The sequence below is a fragment of the Phyllostomus hastatus genome, unplaced genomic scaffold, assembly GCF_019186645.2.
Source record: "Phyllostomus hastatus isolate PE091 unplaced genomic scaffold, TTU_PhHast_1.1 phas_contig_58, whole genome shotgun sequence".
Lineage (NCBI taxonomy): Eukaryota > Metazoa > Chordata > Mammalia > Chiroptera > Phyllostomidae > Phyllostomus > Phyllostomus hastatus.
This window is the reverse complement of record NW_025333916.1, coordinates 33020473-33041642: the sequence shown is the minus strand read 5'-3', so window position 1 is coordinate 33041642 and position 21170 is coordinate 33020473. Positions and strand designations below refer to the sequence as shown.

Genomic DNA, 21170 nt, shown 5'->3' with positions numbered 1-21170 from the left:
TCCGGTCAACGTAGGAGCCCAGCCCATCCCCTGTGATGCCGCGTGCACCCCGGTGCCGCGCCGTGCGCGCTCTGCTGCGTAGCTGCTACCGCGAGGTGGTGCCTCTGGACACCTTTGTGCGGCGCCTGGGTCCTGAGGGTCTGCGCCTCATGCAGCGTGGGGACCCAACGGCCTTTCGCGCGCTGGTGGCCCAGTGCCTGGTGTGTGTGCCCTGGGACGCGCAGCCGTCCCCCGCCACCCCGGACTTCCGCCAGGTGAGCGTCCCGGGGACCCCGGTCGGGCCTGTTGGATGGAATGAGGGCCATAGTTCGGAACAAGGCCAGATACCGCTGCGCTTGGGCTCTCAGCAACTTGTAACCTTTCCCCTGCAGGTGTCTTGCCTGAAGGAGCTGGTGGCCAGGGTCGTGCAGAGACTCTGCGAGCGCGGTGCGAGGAACGTGCTGGCCTTCGGCTTTGCGCTGCTGGACGGGGCCCACAGCGGTCCCCCTATGGTCTTCACGACCAATGTGTGCAGCTACCTGCCCAATACAGTGACCGAGACGCTGCGAGGCAGTGGTGCGTGGGGGCTGCTGCTGCGCCGCGTGGGTGATGACGTGCTCACCTACCTGCTGGGACGCTGCGCGCTCTACTTGCTGGTGGCCCCGAGCTGCGCCTACCAGGTTTGCGGGCCACCACTCTACGACCTCTGCACCACAAGACACAAATATGGGAGCCTGATGGGCCTCGGACCCATGCTCCAGGCTTGGAATGGCGGCAGCAGGGAGGCCGGTGTATTCCCGGGCTGCCGCTCCAGGCGGCGGCGGAGGAGCCACGTGGGGGAAAGCCCACCACAGGCCAAGAGGCCCAGGCGCGACCCGATCCCAGAGCTAGTCTGGGGGCCGAGTACCAGAGACTTCCACTCAGTGACACATACCAGAGCTGCTGTGGAAGCCGCATCTGGAAAGGGCGAGCCGCTCAGGACCCAGCGTCCCTTACCACTGCTGGGCCGTGAACGCGAGGCCAGCTGCCCATCTTCTCTGCCGTCAAGTCCCCAGTCCTCTTCCAGTCCTGGAGTGGTCGCTGAGACCAAGCAGTTTCTCTACCGCTCTGGTAGCAAGGAACGGCTGCGCTCCTCCTTCCTGCTCAACTCCCTGCAGCCCAGTCTGACCGGGGCCCGTAGACTCGTGGAAACCATCTTTCTGGACTTGAAGGCCCTGCAGCCTGGAGCTTTGCGCAGGACGCGCCGCCTGCCTGCGCGTTACTGGCGGATGAGGCCTCTGTTCCGGGATCTGCTTAGGAACCATGCGCGGTGTCCCTATGGCACGCTACTGAGGAAGCACTGCCCACTGCCGGACGCGGCCACCGCGGAGGCAGTGGGGGCCAGCGACAAGGGGTGTGGGGGGGTGGGCATCTGCGCCCCGCAGGACGCTGGCCCGCAGCGCCTGGGCCAGCTGCTTCACCAGCACAGCAGCCCGGGGCACGTGTACGAGCTCCTGCGGGCCTGTCTTCGCCGGCTGGTGCCACCCAGGCTCTGGGGTTCCAGGCGCAATGAGTGCCGCTTCTTGAAGAATGTGAAGAAGTTCATCTTTCTGGGGAAGTACGCCAAGCTCTCACATCAGGAGCTGACCTGGAAGATGAAAGTGCAGGACTGCACCTGGCTGTGCAGAAGCCCAGGTGAGCAAGTGGGTGTCACGGCCCCGCAGGCCCAGGCTGGGCAGTGAGCAGATGGGTCACGTGGAGCAGGGCTGTGGCAACAGGATGGAAGCATCTGGAAGCTCTCATGGGTGTTCCCGAACGTTGTTCAAAATCCCTTTTTTGATGCCCATGGTTATCACCATGAAATAGTGCCCCTCTGATAGAAACAGAGGTTGGGACTGGAACCCACTTTGCTGGGGGATGAGCGATAAGACTCCAGCTTCCCAGATGCAACATACAGATCTAAACTTAAGGTTTAATCGTGTAGCTGCTGTGCCAGGGCAGCACAGCTGAATGAGGCAAAAGACTGTCTCTTGCCCAAGGACCCCAGCCCCATCTCTAGGAAGGAGAGGGTCACCAGGGAGCAGAGGGGGCAGCAGGACGCTCCCCTGGGCCAGGGAAGCGGAGGGATGCTGTGGGGGCTTGCAGGGCGTCTTCTGCCAAGCTGGCCTGCGGTGTCCCTCCCTCTAGGCCCTTTGGTTTTCTGGGCTTGATGGTGAGGTTCCTCCAGTCCCGCCCCCAGGCTCCTCTTCTGCACACCAGCACCAGGAGTGCGCAGGACCAGCCACCCTCCCTGCTCCCGTGGTGGAGGGGCCGCAGTGAGAACAGACCCAAGTTTTGCTCTTGATCTCCCCCAACTCCTACAACATTTAGTACTTTTAGAAGAAAAATGGTTCAGAGCCCTATGTTGCAGCCAGACTTGCCCACCCAGATGCATGGTGCAGCCTCCTGGGGTGGGGGCCTTAAAAACGCCCATCCCCATCCCCAAAGATCCCGATTGCAACAGTGTCAGACAATGGGGCACGCCTTCTCAGTCTCCCAAGTGAACCCAGGGTCAGGTGATTGGACAGCAAGGTGACCTTCCAGCAACTTGTTTTTTGTTTTATTTCATTTCAACTGTGGAAAACATACCATGAAATCTACCTTACCCGCTATTTGCATGAATAGGACAACATTGCTGAGCGTAAGCAGGGCTGCCCAGCAGACCTCTAGAGCTCTTTATACTGGGTGACTCACGCACCCACAGACCACGTGGGCAAGGCAGGCAACCCTGCAACGAGCCAGGCTCAGTTAAGTTAGCTGTCACACAACTCATTTTACTCGGGGCTCCAGCTTGCCTTGTGCGAGTTTGACTTCTGTGGCTGTTCCCCAATTTCCAACGAGGCCCAACCCCAAGATGGTGTTTCCCCAGGCTACTGGGGCCTCCAGGGTGTCCTCGCTCACTCCCTGGGCGTTAGCTTCTTTCTGTGGCTGGGCCACGCCAGTTGCCCCCTAGCTGAATAATTGATGCACTGGACAGCCTTGCCTCTGAGTCACCTCTTCTGATCACAGCTGTCTGTGGTCACCTCTTCTACCCTCTCCTGCTGGGACGCCCCTTCTGTCTAGCCAGCCTTGACCATTGTCCCACCTGCCACACTGCCTACTGACTCCCATTGGCAACCTGGTCACCAGCCCCAGAGGCCAGACTGCCGGGCTGACCACATCTGCTACAGAGACATCTCCAGACAGATTCCTGATGGAGGCGCAGGAGCTGCCGCGGCTCCTTGCTTACATACTCGCTGCCCTTCCCTGGGCTGTCTGTCTGTGGGCTGGTGGCAACCCGTCCCCTAACCTGGGCACACACTGCTGCTGGCTTAGGTCGTGCCCCGCCTTGGACTCACATCCCACCACAGGATCACTTTTCCTGAACTGCCCTCCGAGTGTGTCCCTCCTGCCAAGTCCTTTACCTTCAGGGTGGAGCCCAGGTGGAGCTTTCCCTGGGGCTTTGTTCTGAACTCCGCCAGTTCCCCTGGTGGTTGTGCCCTCTGCTCTCGGGCGTGTCCTGTCCGCCTCTGACCTCTCAGGTGGGTGTCCGGCTGTGCGCTTCCGGTGGTCCTGCTCCGCTGCACCTTGTTCTGATGGGCTGCCCACGTTTGCATATCAACTGTGTTGAAGTGTTCTGTAGTTTCTTCTGTCATTTCTTTGATCAGTGAGTTATTTAGACATGTATTTTAGATTTCCCAAATCAATGATTATTTTAAGTTGTCTTTATGTTACTGATTTCCAGCTCAGGTTGTAGTGGTCTGAGTGTCCCCAGCTGTTGGGGACTGGCTTTGTGATCTGGATCAGGGACAGTCTTCACCAGTGCCCCTGGTGTCCTGGGCACCCGGGTGGTGGCTGTGTGTACTGTATCAGACTTGTTACACTCTATGAGAATCACGTGGGTGTGTACTGTATCACACTCATTACACGCTACAAGAATCACGTGGGTGTATACTGTATCAGACTTGTTACACACTGTGAGAATCACGTGGGTCCTTCCGAGTGCCGAGCGGGCTTGTGTGTCTCACGGGGCGCTGCGTCCCGCTCCTCCCGTTCTGACAGCGTGTTCGTGGTGCTACTAGGTGTGTGCGGGTGTGAGGGCCACTGCTTCTTACTGCTTTAAAGCCTGTTCTCACAGGTTTGAGAACGGCTGCGCCGGCTTCCTTCTGGTCAGTGTTTGCCTCTCGTGCCATTTGTCATCTTTTGATTTTTATGTTCAGCCTTTTCATATTTTCATGGTTTAGATGTAACTTTTTAATAGCATATCACTGACATTTTAAGTTTATTTTTGATCCAGTGTGACACTTTGCCACTTTCCTGGAGAATCGGATTTGTTTTCATTTTTCTTATATTCCCTGTTCTCTGTCCTTAGCGGTTTCCCTTCTCCTGAGCAACACAAGGGCCTTGGCTTGTTTTAATCTGGCCACTACCCCGACCTGCACGCTGATCCCCTGGTTAGGTTTCAAATCAGACACCGCTACTGTTCTCCACAGTTAATCTGTGTTTAGCTTTACCCTCTCTCCGTTGTTCCCCAACCTGTCCGCTGTCCCAGGCCTGCCTCTGGGTCCCTTTTCTCTCCTTTACATATTTCCGTTGGTGCCGTGGCTCTGGTGGCAGCCCGGTGACACCCACGGCTCCCTTCCCGTGGCGTTTCACAGGATAAAATGCACGCAGAGGAGGACGGCAGTCTTGGGGCGCGTTCAGCGTCCCGCAGCATGTGGCATCCCTGAGCTGACATGGGACTGCCCCCACTCACCGGGCTGCCCAGCCCGAAGAACCCCGGGCGTTTCTGGATCTTGCTGCGCAGTGAGGACGCCCGACACCGTGTCCCTGCGTCCTCCGTTCTGCTCGTTCACCAGGACACATGGTGGCACTCCTCATCATCACTGCCCAGCAGAAACGGAACGTGTGCCATGTGCATAATTTAAAATGTCCTCGTAGCCACGTAAAAAAAAAAGTGAAAGGCAAAAGTAAAACCAATTTAACAGTGCGTTTCATTGAGGCCCAGCATGTCCCCAGTGTCGCCACTTCCACACAGTCAGTGAGTAGACACGCCACTGCTAAGGTGCTCCGCATTCGTCCTCCGCCCAAGCCTGTGGGATCCAGCGGGTGGGGCGCGCCTGCCGCACGTCTGGCCCAGGCTCACCGTCTCAGGCCGCCCGTGGCTGCCGTGACGGGCCACCCAGGCGGGCTGAGCCCGTGCCTCTCGTTCCAGGGGGTCGCTGTGTCCCGGCCGCAGAACACCATCTGAGAGAAGCAGTCTTGGCCAAGTTTCTGTGCTGGTTGATGGGCACATACGTGGTTGAGCTGCTGAAGTCCTTTTTTTATGTCACGGAGACCACATTTCAGAAGAACCAGCTCTTCTTCTTCCGGAAGAGTGTCTGGAGCCAATTGCAAAGTATTGGGATCAGGTATCACAGAGCGTGGCGCGACCTGTTTTTCCCATCTGCAGACTCAGTGCTGTTTCCTGCTCTGGGTTCCCATGTCCCCTTCCCCCACCCCGGGCCTCTCACCCAGCTACTCCAGGGGCTGTCTGGCCCCTGGGGTTTCCGTGCTGGCAGGGACTCCCAGAGTTCCTTTTTCCTTACCTGTGGCATTGGGGGCTTGAGCTGGGGTGATCGCTAGGTTCTCGAAACTGGGAACCATCATGCAAGAAAGCCACTTACCCCTGTAAGGGGTGTGTGGTCAGATTCTATTTTAATTTGCACAGAATGATTGGGACTTGTGTCACAAGGTAATGAAGCCCACCTTTTTAACAACTCACTGTGGGAAGATTCTGGGGACGGAGAGGTCTTGCTATGAGGCAGGACCCTGAGGCGGAAACTTCCAGGAGATTGGCCTGCCTCTGAGTGGATTTGCCTCCAGAGTGGAAGAGCTACTCAGCAGCTCTTTTGGGTACATGATGCGGGACAGTGGCAGACGTAAGCTGGGTGGGGGTCCGTCAGGGCTGGGAGCATGACGGCCCGACACCCAAGCCCTCCTTCTGTCTGTGGGTGGGCCTGGCCAAGGTGCCTTGTGTCCTCAGAGGGCTTAGGAAGGACGCTGAAGTGGCCAGCTCAGGGCTCCCATGCTTCATGCACATTTGGCATCAGGGTGGGTCAAACCCTACCCTGAGCCACACATCTCCGAAGGGAGGCAGTGACTCCTGAACCAGGGGCTCAGTCCCAGTCCTCTGGCGCCTGAGAGAGGGTCTGGAAGCTGTTGTCATGGGTCTGAGTTGAGGCGCAGTGTGTCCTGTTTAATAATTTTAAAAATCCATGACCTGTGATCCAAAGTGGTCATTTAGACCCTCACTGTGGGGAGACCATCGCCCTGCCTGTTGGGTGTTCAAGTCTCGTGATGGGCTGCACTCGCCAACCTTCCTCCACTGCTGGAGCCACAGCCCAGGGAGCATTCTCAGCCTCAGACCCTTCCTGTGGGTGGTCTCTGGGAAAAGACCGGCAGGGAGCGGGGAGGTGCCCAGGGAGATACTTCTGACCCTTGTGGGGTTGCATGAAGTAACTCCCCTGCACCTTCCATGTGGCAGAATGTGCGGTCCTTCCCCCAGTGGTTCCGTCCAGTCCCAGCCTGCAGTACCCTGGGCTCAGTACCAGAGGGAACCAGTGTCCTGGGCCCCTGCCACAGAGGGCGCTCCAGCAGCGTCTGGTCAGAGTGTTGGGGCAGCCCCATAGGCACGGGCACCTCCACAAGTCGACCCACCTGGGCTCTCCTATGGCCGCCGAGCAATGTCCCAGGAGGTTCTCTGTTTCAGACAGCACTTCGATAGGGTGCAGCTGCGCGAACTGTCAGCAGCCGAGGTCAAGCGACTTCAGGACGCCAGACCCGCTCTGCTGATGTCCAGGCTCCGCTTCCTCCCCAAGCCCAGCGGCCTGCGGCCAATTGTGAACATGGACTACATTGTGGGGGCCAGAGCGTTCCGCAGGGACAAGAAGGTGACTGCCTTTGTCTCGTTTTTTAAACCAACTGCATTTAAACCCCAGGCTTGGTGTTCGGGCAGACAGTCCAGCATGCTGTTGGGTCCGGAGGAGGAGGAGCTCACAGGAAGGCCGGCCCTAGAAGCTGCTGAACAGGCTCCGAGCACCCACAAGGTTCTCATGAGATGGACCCGTGGCATGAGGGACCGACATGGTGCCTCTGGTCCTGCCGTAGTGCCAGGGATGCGTGCTCCCAAGATGCAGGGACAGAAAGAACTAGGCCAGTCAGCCTCCCCTCCGGGTTCCCAGACCCTCCTGTAGGACCCCACCCTGTGGTTAGCACCCCCTTCCTCCTGTGCTGTGTCTGCATCACCAGCAGCTCCGATCCCCTCCGAGTGCCTCCCTGGAGCATTTGGGAGTGATTGTGCCCTTAACGGTATCCCCCAAAAAGAAAGAGAAGCTGTCTATGTGGATTAGGTTTGTCACCTAATCTGGTTTGGTCTGTGAGTGAAGACGAATTCCCCATCTGTGTGGGCGAGTCCCCAGGAGGAAGCACACCTTTCCATCCGTGGTAGGGTGGGGCCAGGTGGGAGGCACGGTCCTGCGGGCAGTAGCTACTCAGCAGCATTCCGTACTGCGCTTCTGGACTGCAGGCTGGGTCTCTGGGGATGATGCCCCAGGGCCTTGTGGTGGGCATGGGTGAATCGATCATTTTGCCCTTCCATCATCTGAAGGAAGCTGGGGGGTAGGGGTGCTGAAGCAGAGCTTCCCTGTGTCCCCGGGCCCCATAGGTGGGATGGGGGCGGTGGGGCCCCAGGTTCCCTTGGCGAGGGGCATCCTGTGATGATGCTGCCATCCTGACTGGCCCTGCAGGTGCAGCATCTGTCCTCGAAAGTCAAGACACTGTTCAGCGTGCTCAACTACGAGCGGGCGCAGCGCCCTGGCCTCCTGGGTGCCTCACTGCTGGGCATGGATGACATCTATAGGGCCTGGCGTCCCTTTGTGCTGCGCATACGGGCCCAGGACCCAGCGCCCCAGCTGTACTTCGTCAAGGTGGGCGCCCCTCACCCCCAGTGAGCTCACTCAGCACCCTCAGGCTCACCCACCGGGAGGCTCCATACTTTGGGCTCCGGCCAGAGCATTGGGCGTGGCCCCCTCCTCAGGGCCCGTGTCCGCCAGGGTGAGGCCCGCCAGGGTGAGGCGCCTGTGGTGGAGCTGCAGACTTTCGGGAGCGGGGAGGGCAGGCGACCTCATCTCCGTTTGGGAGCACCTGGCTCCCAGGGGCAGAAGCTCTGAGTCTTCCCTGCTGGCGTGGACTCGGCTGCTCCTCATCCCAACTCCACGGGGGCCCCTGCCCTTGGGGAGGATGTGACACTGCCACCTGCTTGGGGTGTGGGGGATCTCCCTGAGAAAGAATACGCCTGGCTCAGTCCACAAAGCCAGGGGCCCTAGTACCCTGGCCATCCGCCAGGGACCTACTCCTCATCGGCCTGCACTCAGAAATGTGGGCCCTCCGGAGTGTCCCAGTCTGGGGGGGTGGAGAGAGGGACCTAGAGCCACCCTGCAGTGCTCAGAGTCTGGGGGATATGAGGGGATCTCAGCAAGAGCCCCACGGCGGGGCAAGTGTGTATGGCGGAAGCGGGGGGCGGGGTCTGGGAAGGGTGTTCGGGGGCTTCCTGGCACCACCATGTCTGATCACCCCCGGATTTTCTAAGGACAGCCTGCGGCCTCAACTTGGCAGGACAGTGCAGGTGGGACCCAGGATGCGGGCAGCCAAGGTAGGTGTGTGAGCAGCCTGTGAACACACCTCCATCCATGTAGGTGGATGTGATGGGTGCCTACGACGCCCTTCCTCAGAACAGGCTGGTGGAGGTGATCGCCAACGTGATCAAGCCCCAAGAACACACGTACTGCCTCCGCCAGTATGCCACGGTCCAGAGAACCACCCATGGGCACATCCGGAAGTCCTTCAAAAGACACGTAAGACCCACGGGTGTGTGCCCTGAGGAGGTGTGTCCGTGACGTGGATGTGTCGCCCCTGCAGTCTGGCCATCCCCCAGGGTGCTGAGTGGCACTTCCTGTGCTCCCAGTGCTGAGAGGCGCCTCTGTCCTTGTCCTCCTCATGCTCTGGTTCATGTCACATTCAGTCCTCTCGCCAAGCCTCTCCTGCCTGCTGTCCCTTCACAGGACCCCTGGGTTTGTGTGAGGGGGTGGCAATGGAGCCACGCATGTGTTTCTTTGGGTCCCCATGGCCGCCCCCCCAGAGCCAGGCCTGTCATGTGTAGTTGTTAGGAGCCTGTTGGAGAGTGAGGGCACCCAGCCCCTCACAGCTATGCCATAGGAAGGCAAAAGGGTGCAGGAGTTCCCCAAAAAATTTTTGGGAAAGGCACCCCTGAAAAACCCTGTGCAAGTCAGATGAGTGTAGACTGCATATCCCAAGTGTACAGCACAGTGAAATTGTGCATCTGTGGACAGATGGTGCTGCCACCCGTGTCCAGGCATAGAGAGTCACCCCCACCCTGAGGCTCCCCCTTTGCCCCAGGTGCCTGCTGCTCTGACCTCCGTCGTGCGGACTTGCTAACCTATCTCAAATTCCGTGAATGCGACTCAGACTGAACACCCTTCCCCCTTGGTTTCCGTTGCTCCCCAGCGAGTCCGAGAAGCAGCTGGCACTATGAGTATCACTGTCAGGTGTCATTTGGTGGGTTTGGGGTGCAGTTGCCAGGTCACAAGCATGCTTCGTTTAGTCTCAGACATCACCAGAGGAATGTTCCTAAGCGGCTGTGCCAGAATGGCCATGAAGCGCTGGGTCCCACTGCACGGCCACAGGCTGGGCCTGGGCTCCTGGGGGACAGCACAGGACACCAAAGTGGCACGGCACAGGAGGGCCAGATGTGCTCATGCTCGCACACTTGCAGGCGTCAGCACTCAGGTGTAGCCTGAACTTCCTGAGGGTGTGCACAGCACCTCACACACGGCTGTCTTTGATGCCAGGTGTCCACCTTCAAGGACCTCCAGCCTTACATGAAACAGTTCGTGCAGCAACTGCAGAAGACGAGCTCGCTGAGGGACGCCGTGGTCATTGAGCAGGTCGGTGTGGGCAGGCGCCCGGCACGCTGCTGGGGGCAGGGCCGTGGGTGCGCTGAAGCCACCCTTCTCCTCCAGCAGAGGCTTGTTCTGCCTGCAGCCCTCTCGCTGAATTCTCTGCTGCTGTCCAGCTGCTTTGTTAAGGTTTGCTAGAGGCATCTTCTCCTTCAGTTTTGATCTTGAGGCCAAAAGAAGACATGTCCCTTCCTTTAGGGAGACACATTGGATTCGACCCATAGACCTACCTGGAATTGACCCATCGGGTGGGAAGCATGTTTTTCTTGTGTGTGAGCAGAGGCTGTTGCTGAGTTTGTGGCTTTGTGCAGAACCAGTTTTAGGGTCGAGCTGATCCGCCAAGTATGGCTCTGAGACCTCCGGATGTCTTTCTTTCGGCCACCAGAGCCCTACCACGTGCCGCATAACAGTGAGTGGCACAAGCCGTCTGGGCCAGTGGCCGTGGGTCTGAGCCAGCCAGAGCCACAGATGACCCACGCCATCCCCACTCGTCTGCTACCGCCACCCCTTCTGCCCCCGCGCATCTGCTTGCGTGTCTGCTCGCTCACACACATCTCCCACTTACTTTTCCAGAGCTGCTCTCTGAACGAGGCCAGCAGCAGCCTGTTCGACTTCTTCCTGCACCTGGTGCACAACCATGTCATAAGGATTGGGGGCAAGTGAGTCAGGGCTGCCTACTGCCACTTGGTGAAAAGGGGTCCTGCCCCATCTGGACAGTCTGTGGCAGGGCTTCGTGGGCGGGTGTGGCAGATCTAGAGTCACCTCCCTCCCCAGGCAGGGTGGCGTGGGCTCTGTGTTCATGGTGGGTGTGCACATGTGTATGTGGTCTGAGCACTGTGTGCGTGCGTGTGTGTGTGTGGGGTCTGCACACACATCTGAACACGTGCTCCACCCTTCCGCTCATGTCTTCCCCCAGGTTTTACGTCCAGTGTCAGGGGATCCCCCAGGGCTCCATCCTGTCCACCCTGCTGTGCAGCTTGTGCTACGGAGACATGGAGAGCAGGGTGTTCCCCGGGCTGCAGCAGGACGGGTAACAGGGTCCTGGTCATTCGTCCCCTTGATCACCTTTGCCCCTTCTCATGCTCTGGTGCAGACATGGGGCTGCCTGTCCATCATGGGAGGTTTCCCCAGGGATAGTGAGCTGGCCTTGTATGTGGGCTGTGAGTGGTTCGCAGTGCACAGGGGAGTGCGGCATTTCCAGGGGACCCAGCCAGGTGGCTGTGCGGGCCTGACTGCTGAGTCCCATGGGTTACTTGTTCTCATGCATATGAACTCCTGTATCTAACGCCCTTTCTCGGGCATCTTCCCCTGTCAGGGTGCTCCTGCGTTTGGTGGATGACTTCCTGCTGGTCACCCCTCACCTGTCACAAGCGAAAGCCTTTCTCAGGTAAGGGCCTGCACATACGTGTGCCTCAACAGGTGCTTCTGTGGCCTCATGCAGCCCACCTTGCTCACCTAAGAATTAATTTTCATCTCATGCCCCATGTCCCAGCATCTCTGCTGAGGGCACGTGGCACAGCCGTGCTGTTCTGAGAACCTGCAGCAGAGCAGGAGCCTGGCACCAGGACACAGGTGTCCCCAGAGGGAGGGAGCAGATGTGGGTCAGGTGTCTGGGCTAGGCTGAGTCCTTGGAGGCTCCTTGGAAGTTATGCACATGCAGTATGCTGGACAGTGCAGGCAGCAGTGACACCTTCTCTGGGGGCTGTGCCCGTGAAGTGGGGGAGCAGGAGCCAGCCCTGCCTGCCTGTCTGCAGCTCCTAACATGGAGTCACTCTCCTCTGTGGTGGGCATTGGAAGAGAAAATGGAGAAGCGGGGCTTGCTAAATGCACGGGATCACTTGGGGCATTGGTGTTAAAGTTCATTTTGTTCAAACTTAACGTCTGGCAGACAGGGTCTTTGCCTTAGGAGGGACGGCCCACAGAGTGCCGTGCCTTCTCGGACCCTGGGAATCTGGGGCTTGATTCGCAGTGTGATTTTCCAAGGAAGGAGAGTGACAAGGCCAAACTCCCAGAAGTGCCAGTGCCTGAGGGCCAGTTTGCTTGGGGCACAGGGCTGTCTTTGGAGAACCCCTCTAATGGTGTCCCGTACCTCTGTCTGTCCCGGGAATCCTTGGGGGTCGGAGGGTGTGCTGCATAAAACCCTGCTGGGCATGTGCCGGGCCCCCCTGCCACACACTAGCCCCCCACAGGATAATGTGCAAATGTCAATTTGTCACAGTTAAGTCACATGACAGATCCAGGCCCTTGGGCACTGGCCAAATTCAAAGACATCAGTGGCCACACGTGGCCAGTGGCTGTGAGAAGGGATGGTACAGACAGAGTAGGGCCTTTTTCGTGGAATGTCTGTGGAACACCACTGCTTTGAGGGTGTTGGGCGGGGAGGTGGCTCAGAGTGTGTGTACATTGGTTTCCCACCGGGAGCTGGACAGCTGGGGGCATATAGAATTATTGCAAGGAGTCAGCCCATGCAATGGTGGGGGCCAGCAAGGTGAGTCTGAAATCCACGGGCTGCAGCAGGAAGGGCAGGAGCTCAGGCTGCTGTCCACCGAAGGACTGCCCCTTCTCAGGACACCCCAGTTCTGCTCTCGGGTCCTGCCACTGATGGGTGTGCCACCCCACTATGGAAGGTAACCTTCAAAGCTGGCTGAGTGCAGATGCTGGCCTCGTCATAACTCCCCAGCACACCTGGGGACTGTGGTCTCTGAGTGAGCCCAGTTGGCCATTGCAGAGAGGAAGTATGTCATCCATGGTCCCTGCATGCCCTCCCACCTGGCCTTTCTCCGTTCTCAGCCAGGAACCTAAGCCCATTGCTCACCTGTCTTACCTACGAACAGGGTCATGCGGAGTCCACTTGGCCTTCAAGATTCAGCCCCATGTTCCCCTCCCCTGCTACCGGCCTCTGCCCTTCCTGGTGGCCGCCCTGCTCTCTGATCGTTAACACCCGTTACCCAGAGCCTTCAGGAGCACCTGTGGGCCACCAGGGTTGGTGCGGCTGCCCCTCAGTGCCAGCCCTTGCTCCCTCTGCCTCTCAGAGTTTTACATGCACTGAGCCAGTGCTTCGAGATCCTGAGTGGCGTCCCTCTGCTCCTGGTGGCCGATATGGCCCCTCTGCTTTAGGACCCTGGTCAAGGGCGTGCCCGAGTATGGCTGCATGGCGAACTTGCGGAAGACGGTAGTGAACTTCCCTGTGGAAGACGACATCCTAGGCGACACAGTCCCCCTGCAGCTGCCGGCCCACTGCCTGTTCCCCTGGTGTGGCTTGCTGCTGGACACACGGACCCTGGAGGTGTTCTGCGACTACTCCAGGTAAGTGCGCCTGGCCAGGTGTACCGGGCTGGTCCGGTCCCGATGCTGCTTCTGTGTGCAACAGATGGCTGTGGTCCCAAAAGGTCAGAGGCTGAGGTGCCTTGTCCCCCTCAAGACGGGGCCAGAGTGTGTCCTTCTGTAGGGTTGAGGGGACTCGCCAGGTAAGCAGCTATCTGGGGTGTTTCAGGTAAAAGAAAATTGTATGGCTGGCTCAGGGACCCCGGCATGTAGGGAAGTGGTATAGATCTGAACCCCAAGATTTCAGGTCCTGCTGGACATGGTCTTTTCACAGTGAGGGCACATACTTCACTGCCCATCAATGCCCAGACTGGACATCATGAGTTCACGGCCACCTTTGATTTGCCATGGACGCAGGGCTGTGGCATGCAGGGCCTGCTCTGGACGCGATACTGTGGGTCCCTGTATGGTTAGCTCAGGCCACCATAAAAAATACCTCAGATAGGATGGCTTAAACCACAGAGGTTCTCTCCCAGTCCTGGGGGCCAGAAGTCTGAGGTGCAGATCTGGACAGGGCTGGTCTGTCCCGAGACCTCTCCTTGACGTGTAGACCACCGTCTTCCCCGTGTCCTCACGTGGCTGTCCTTCTGCATTCAAGTGTCTCTGGTGTCTCTCTCTCCTGAGAAAGACACTGTTCACCTTGGACTGGGGCCCACTGTAATGCCCTCATTTAGCTCAGTTACCTTCTTAAAAGCCCAGTCCCCCACACAGTCACACAGAGAGAGGGCTTTAACGTGTGACTGTGGGGGACACAGTTCGGCCCTAACAGCCTGTCTCTCCCAAACCTGAGAGCTCACACGCAGCCCAGCCTGAGGCCCAGCACAGATGCGAACTGCCTCAGGCGAACACAGATACAGGAATCTGCCCTTTTAGGAATAAAAGGTACAGGTTGGGAAACTGGTGGAAGCGGGCGTTCCCCTTCCTTGTGTTGGGAATGCCAGCTCTTCTGCTGGAGCGCTCTGGCGCTTGCTCCTATTGCCAAGAAGCTCTTTGGGAATTGCTTAGAAAGGGAAGAGGCAAATGCAGTGACTTTCTGTGCTCGATCCAGATGGTCAGTCACCTGTCTGCGGCCTCACGGAACGGGCCCATGTGCTTCCTGTCCTCAGCTTCCTGTCCTGCACCCTGCCCTGCCCCCACCCCTCAGCTTTGTCTGTTTGATTTCTCCTCATCCAGGGAACTCTGGTTGGACTTCCTGAGGTCCCTCACCCTCTGGGCCCAATTCTGCCAAATGGCACCGAGGCCCTGGTCTTCCCCACCACCCCCGCAGCAGCTCCCCTGCAGTCCGCCAAGCACTGGGGCTGGTTGTGGGCATGTTTGTGTGTTTCTTAGGGTGGGCAGACAAGAACCACTGTTCTGGGAAGCAGTAACTTTGTATCCAAGTTCTTAAAGTGTTAAAACATTCTTCCAGTAATTTCAGCTCTAGAGATCTATCTTAAGAAAAACATCAGAAACAGCATCAAAGATTTTGACCATTTTTAATGCTCGGGGTGGCATGGCTTGTTGCCACAGCAATGGGACAGCCTAAGGAAGTGGCTGCGATACTACATGACACCCAGAAGAAACCTTATGCTGCCATTAAAATTGTTTTCAAAGAATATTTAATAAAGGGAAAATAAATACATTTCAAGATAAGGCATCCAGGGTGTGGGCATATGCCACCTCTGTCCATCTTTGCAGAGTTACATGGAGGGGGACACATGGCAGGAGTGCCCCAGGTGCCAGTGGCCGTGCGCAGGGCCCTGTCCATCCTCTGTCCCCCTGTTTCCATGAAATGACCGAGTTGGGTGGGGCCAAGAGGATGCCAGGTGGGCGTCCCCTTCTGGGCAGGGGTACAGGCCATGTTTGACAGTGGGAGGTGGCCACACGTGTCATGGGACACGTCCTTTGTGTTGCAGTTATGCCCAGACCTCGATCAGAGCAAGTCTCACCTTCAGCCAGGGCTTCAAGGCCGGGAGGAGCATGCGTCGGAAGCTCTTTGCAGTGTTGAGGCTGAAATGCCACAGTCTGTTTCTGGATCTGCAGGTGAGCACGCGGCCAGCAGACTTCAGAGCTCAGAAAGTCTGCTGCTCAGTCTACCTGTGGGAGTTGGTTTGTAGGTCCTGCTGTGTACGTGTGCAGACGTGTACATAAGCACGTGGGTGTGCAGCTGAGCATGCTTATGTGTGTAAATGCATAGCTGTGCATGCATATGGGTTTGTGTTTGCATACAAGCCTGTGTGTGTACATGTGGGAGTGTACATAGGCACATGCAAGTGTGCTGCCCATGTGTATCGAGGGCCCCTTCCCGTAGCTTCCTCGGGCTTATCTTCCTCTACCCTGTGGCTCCTCTTCATAGGGTACAGGGGTCCAAGGCCTTGGCGGGCTCGGGCTTCAGAACCTCAGGGCCACAAGACGTCATCACAGCCACCCTGAGCACTGGCCTTCTCATCCCTTCCTGCCTGGTTCCCTTAGGTGGCCCCAGCAGAGTCCTGATTCCACCCCAGGCAGCGAGGGGCCACCAGTGAGGATGCGGTGGGATGTCAGTGGAGAGACAAGGGTCCTCTTTTTTACTCCATTTGTGCTGGCGATAAAGCAAAAGATAGAAATGTACATTTCAGTTGTATTTCCAACATTTCCTTTCCTTGCGGCTCCAGGTGAACAGCCTCCAGACGGTTTGCACAAACGTTTACAAGATATTCTTGCTGCAGGCCTACAGGTGGGCTCGTTGGCTGCGCCAGCACAGGGAGGGGGCACACAGGGCCACGTGCAGCCTGGGGGCAGCGCCCTCTCCCTGGTTCCCCAGGCCTTCATGTCGGAGCCTTTGGTTTATGAGAAAGCAATTTCAGCAGCGGAGGCTGTCTCTTCATGTGTGTCCATGGAGGTGCTGTTTTGTTGGAGGTCCTGTACCCCGGTCACCAGGTGGTGCTAGGAGGCCAGCGTGGCCCGAGGTATCCCTGCGTCCTGCTGCGAGGACCAGGTTGTAGGAGATGAGCCACAATGCGAGGAAGGCAGATGCCTTCCTGAGGAGGATCCCAGAGAGCAGAGGGTCCAGGCGGGTACAGGTGACCATTTGTGGCCACACACTCTCCAGTGCCCCCCAGGAAGGGGCTCTGGTATATGGCTCCCAAACAGCTCAACCACCACTCCTGCCCCACTCATTAGTCCATGCTGAGGCCCTGCCATGCTTACAGAACATTCCCTGTCCCCAGGGGTTCCACAGTAACCTGCCAAGAACTGGGGCAGAACTGAGAACTGGTTGTGCCTGAGTGTTTGCTGGGAAAATGTTAATGGTCCTGCTGTTCGGCTGTGCTCACCCCTCAGGAAGATGGACACTAGCCCGGCTACCTGCCTGTCCAGCCTCAAGACACATGCCAGTCTTTGCTCAGTGGTTTCCAGGGAGACCTGCCACCAGGCAGCTCAGGAAGCATGGGGTGGATGAGGGGTACACAGCCATCCCCTGGGTGCTGGGGAGCCGGGCATCTGTTTCAAGCCTCTGAGTTTGTGGTACCCAGGGCTGTGCCCATGCTATGAGACACAGTTGGCTCATAGGAATTGAATGGGGCTGTCAGAGGAAATGCCTGTTAAATGTCACCAAGAAACTCCATCAGCCCCAGAGGGCCCATGCCCTGTGCTTTAGCCATTGAGGGCCAGAGGGTCATGTGTACGTTTCTGCTGTTCCCTTGGCACCTGGGAGGTGTGGGGCCCACACACTCCGTCCAGGGCCCCCAGTGCTCAGGTCACCACCTGCTGCTTTTTGTGTGGTGCTTCTTCCTTCGCCTGCATCTTCTCTCCGTGCATGCATGCTCTCGTGTGCAAACTGCCGGACACCTTTGCAGATGTGCTCAGTGTCAATGGGAACATGCCCACAGGCCATCCCCAGCTAACAGCAAGGTGGCTGTGATACCCGCTCACTTCTCAGGGCCCTCAGGGGTGAGGAGCAGTCAGGCGATGCTTCCAAGTGAGTGGGGGACCAGCCCCTGACCAGCCCCAGGTCCCTGGAGGCCACATCACTGCGCCTGCTAAAGGCTCTGCTCTGGGCTTCAGCCCAGCCGCACCCTTGTGTCCCCAGCAATAGACCCCTTTGGTCTTTGGGGCCCTGGGTGCAGGGCAGGCACCCTTGGACAGCTCCACGCTCCTCGGTCAGGGACAGTGTAGTTCCAAAGTGACAGCAGCTGCTGGCTTCCCCACCACGGGCGTGAATGGCAGCTGCTTCCCAATATAGCAGGTTAGGCACGTAGAAGGTCAGACAGCCCCATGCCCTCCACAGCAGGAGAGGACACGTAAAGCTGACCATAATGGTCACAGCAGCCAGGGCTGAGGTGGGTGAGGCCAGGGCGGTCTGCCTGGCCCACAGGCCAGGATGCTCACCAGGCACCATCTGACTGGGACCTGCTGGGCTCAGCTCTTATTGAACAACTGGGGGCTCCAGGCTGGGGTTGTTGAAAGGTGCAGCGTCGACTAGTGGAGGCCTCCCCCACTCTGCATTAAGCAGCGTCCCTCCCTTGGTAGAGGGTCCTCCCAGAGCATGGTACGTACCCTTCCAGGCCAGTAGCGTGGCCTCGACCCTGTTTCTAGGTCTGTCTCCCCACTCCCATAAGCGAGAAAGATGCCTCTACCTGCCGACTGGCTGGATGGACACATGCACGTTTCTTTGAGAAGGGGCTTAAGTCGTCAGCAAGATCAGGAGCACAGGGCACTTGGCGAGAGGGCTTGCCATGTGGTCACGTGCACAGGGGGGTACTTGTACACATGTACACATACGGGCTGAGTGCACATGCACATGTGCACACCTGTGCCTGTAGACACACGTGCCGCCCATGCACACGTTCAGCCAGGGACTGCCCTCTGACAAGCCTGATCTGCCCTCAGGTTTCACGCCTGTGTGCTCCAGCTCCCGTTTAATCAGCACGTTCAGAAGAACCCTTCGTTCTTCCTCCGCATCATCTCTGACACTGCGTCCCGCTGCTATGCCCTTCTGAAAGCCAAGAACACAGGTACGTGCAGGTGAACCAGGGCCAGGGAGCCTGTGGTGCTGGCAGACACTGGATGCTCAGCCCCCGGAGTGCCCAGTGCTAGTGTACCAGAGGCGCTAGTGTATTGGAGGCGCTAGAGAACTGGAGATGGGAGACAGGGAGTCGGGCTCCTGCCACTTCTCCCCACAGTCTAACCTGCCGACCGCACGCTTACCTCATCTCACCCACCCCTTGCCATGTGGGCGGACATCCTTCATGACTGGAACGTGATGGGACATTTGGGGACTGGCTGAGGGGCCTTCTCCCAGGCGGGGCCTCCTCTCCAGGGTGCTCGGGGGTGGTTGTACAGATCCAGGCCGGTAGTCAGGAAGGAGGGAGGCTGGGCCCAGGCCCCCTGCCTGTCTCGGAGGGAGGGAAGTGAGGGACACCCATGCGAGCCCTCATCCTGTCTCCGCCCCCTACAACCTGGTCATGCACAGTCACAATCAGTTTGAATCAGGCCATGCCTGGTGGTCCTGAGGGGAACAACCTTTGCTTACTGTTAGTTCTCTTTTGAGGAAGCTTCTTTGGAGAAGTCAGAAGCATTTCAGTTGTCAGAATTCTGTGATGCTTAGGTTGGGGTGCACCTGAAATGAAGTCACCTGTTGGTGCCCTGCCCGTGGAGCCCCTGCTCCAGCACTCAGCCTGACGGGGACCCCAGGTGTCTGGACTGGATGGAGCCCAAGCGCTGGGGAGGGGCCAATGGGAGCCTCAGCCTCTTCCTGTGTTGTCCCCCAGGGATGTCCTTGGGGACCAAGGGTGCTGCCGGCCCATTTCCTTTGGAAGCCACTAGGTGGCTGTGCCTGCACGCCTTCCTGCTGAAGCTGTCTCATCACAGTGCCACCTACAAGTGTCTTCTGGGAGCACTCCAGGCTGGTAAGCTTGGACAAGTGTGTCCAGCGCCAAGGCACCCCTGGTGCAGGTGCAGGGACTGTCCTTGTCCTTGAGTGAACGATCGTTGGTCCCTCCGTGTCTGAGTCACAGGAGCGGTGGGGACAGGAGTCCCCAGGTGGTGGGGCGCAGGTGACTCGAGGGTCATGGCTCCCTTGCCTGGGGTCCTGGCCGGCCCACTCAGTCTCTCCACCTCTGCACTCCTCACCTCCAAGGCTGACAGTTCCTGAAGGAGCTATCAGCCCTCCCTCCTCCCTCTCCCACCCCTGGCCTGCATCCTGGCTGCACGCCCCGCCCTCTCACTGTGCTCTGACATCCTCACTGGCCCCGTCTGTTCCTCGGCCACAAGGGTGTGTGCCCCATGCCTGGAGCCTGGCCAGCACACGGTAGGGGCTCGGCACACAGCCATCTCTTCCCGGCCCCTCAGCGGGCCCACAAAGCTAACCTGAAGCACGTTCTCAGGTTTCTTCTGGGAGGAAGTCTGATCTCGGGCATCTCCTTGCAGCCCAAGCGCAGCTGTGCCGGCAGCTTCCAAGGGCGACGCTGGCCACGCTGCAGGCCGCAGCTGATCCAGCCCTGACCACAGACTTCGAGGCCATCTTGGACTGATAGCCAGCCCTTCTTGAGCCCAGAGTGGGTGCCAGGTCCTCGAGCCCCATCCCAGCTGGATCCACCCAAAGGGTCTGGCCCCTGTGCCCTGAGACCCTGAGACGTGCTGCTTGCTCTGCTGCTTCCTGGAGGGGTCTGCCCCAGGTCCTCAGGGAAGCAGAGCCTGCCCTGCCTCTACCCCCGCCCCCTGCTGCCAGTTCCTAGTGACAGGTTCATCCTTCAGTTGCCTGCTGTCAGGAGGAGGCAGGTAGGGGAAACAGGCTGGGTCATTGGCATCTAGAGGTCTAAAAGACAGGGACCTTTGTCACCCTTCCTGCTGTGGGGACGCCCTGGTCTGGAGTGATGGCCTACAAGTGGTGGGTGTGTATGTGGATTCCTTCCTGCTGATCTGCATAGAGTCCTAAATCCAGCTGTCCACACCCAATGGAGCGGCACCTACCTGTCTGATACCCCAGCTGCATCCAAAGTCCATGCCTTGCTCAGCTTGCCCTAGAGCAAAGGGCCTGGTCAGCTGTTTGAGACCTGTCCCTACCAGCCACACCCACGCTTCTGACCCCCCTGTCCCCACACCCTGCCCAGGCCTCCTGGAACCAAGTGTCCAGCGCCATTCACCCAGCTGCCACACCCACTTCCAGAGTCCCCTGCTTTCCCCCACTCAGCAGTCCACCCTCACAGCCCCTCCTGCACCGCCTCCTGCTCCTACCCCATCACCCCAGTGACAGGGCGAGAGCTTCAGAGAGAAGAGCCTTTGTTTATTGTTTCCTTAGTTTTTAAATATTTATCTTAAGTTTGTATTAAAATGCATACTACACAAGTACTGTTACACATGATTATAAAAACATGAGCATTGAGTGTTGATGTGTATAGGTCTTTGGTTTCGTGGGGCTGGAGGGGGTTTCCTGGGGTGGGGATGTGATGGGAAGGAGGGAGGAGGGAGGCGGATGGGAAGGGGCGCTCCTGTGGGGCAGGTGAAGCAGGATGGTGGGCAGGAAGGCCGTAGCCCAGCACCTACCCGTGCCTACAGCTGACTACACCTGCTCAGCTCGGGTGACCTGGAGCTCATGAGGCAGCAGGTCACAAGCTGAGTTCTGGGTTCCCTGGGGCTTTAGCCACACATACATGGGGTGCTGTGGCCCCAAGTTTCCAGTTTAGGAGGTCCAGGATAGAGCCTGGGAGTTTAGCAAGTTCCTGATGCTGCTGGCTGGCAGGGTGAGGGGCCCCCACAGAACCATTGCTGGGGGGACCTGGAGGTTTGGGGGCTGGACTTGGGTCTCTCCTACACAGTAGCCTGGGGAGCAGATAGCAGCTCTGTCAGTCCGCAGTCAATGTCAGGAGTTTGGAGGGGTGTGGAGGGTGAGGTTAT

The 21170-nt window shown here is 58.3% G+C and overlaps 1 protein-coding gene across 1 annotated transcript; it reads left to right on the top strand.

Annotated features, from left to right (window-relative positions):
- Window positions 1-20704, top strand: TERT (telomerase reverse transcriptase). The gene is made up of 16 exons (XM_045848055.1): window positions 1-254; window positions 372-1653; window positions 5192-5387; window positions 6728-6908; window positions 7764-7943; window positions 8712-8870; window positions 9885-9980; window positions 10566-10651; window positions 10909-11022; window positions 11308-11379; window positions 13110-13298; window positions 15212-15338; window positions 15950-16011; window positions 18165-18289; window positions 19046-19183; window positions 19704-20704. Exons 1-16 carry the CDS (start codon window positions 36-38, stop codon window positions 19805-19807), a joined length of 3330 nt encoding a protein of 1109 aa, XP_045704011.1. The 5' UTR covers window positions 1-35; the 3' UTR covers window positions 19808-20704.
- The last annotated feature ends 466 nt before the right edge of the window (window positions 20705-21170 follow it).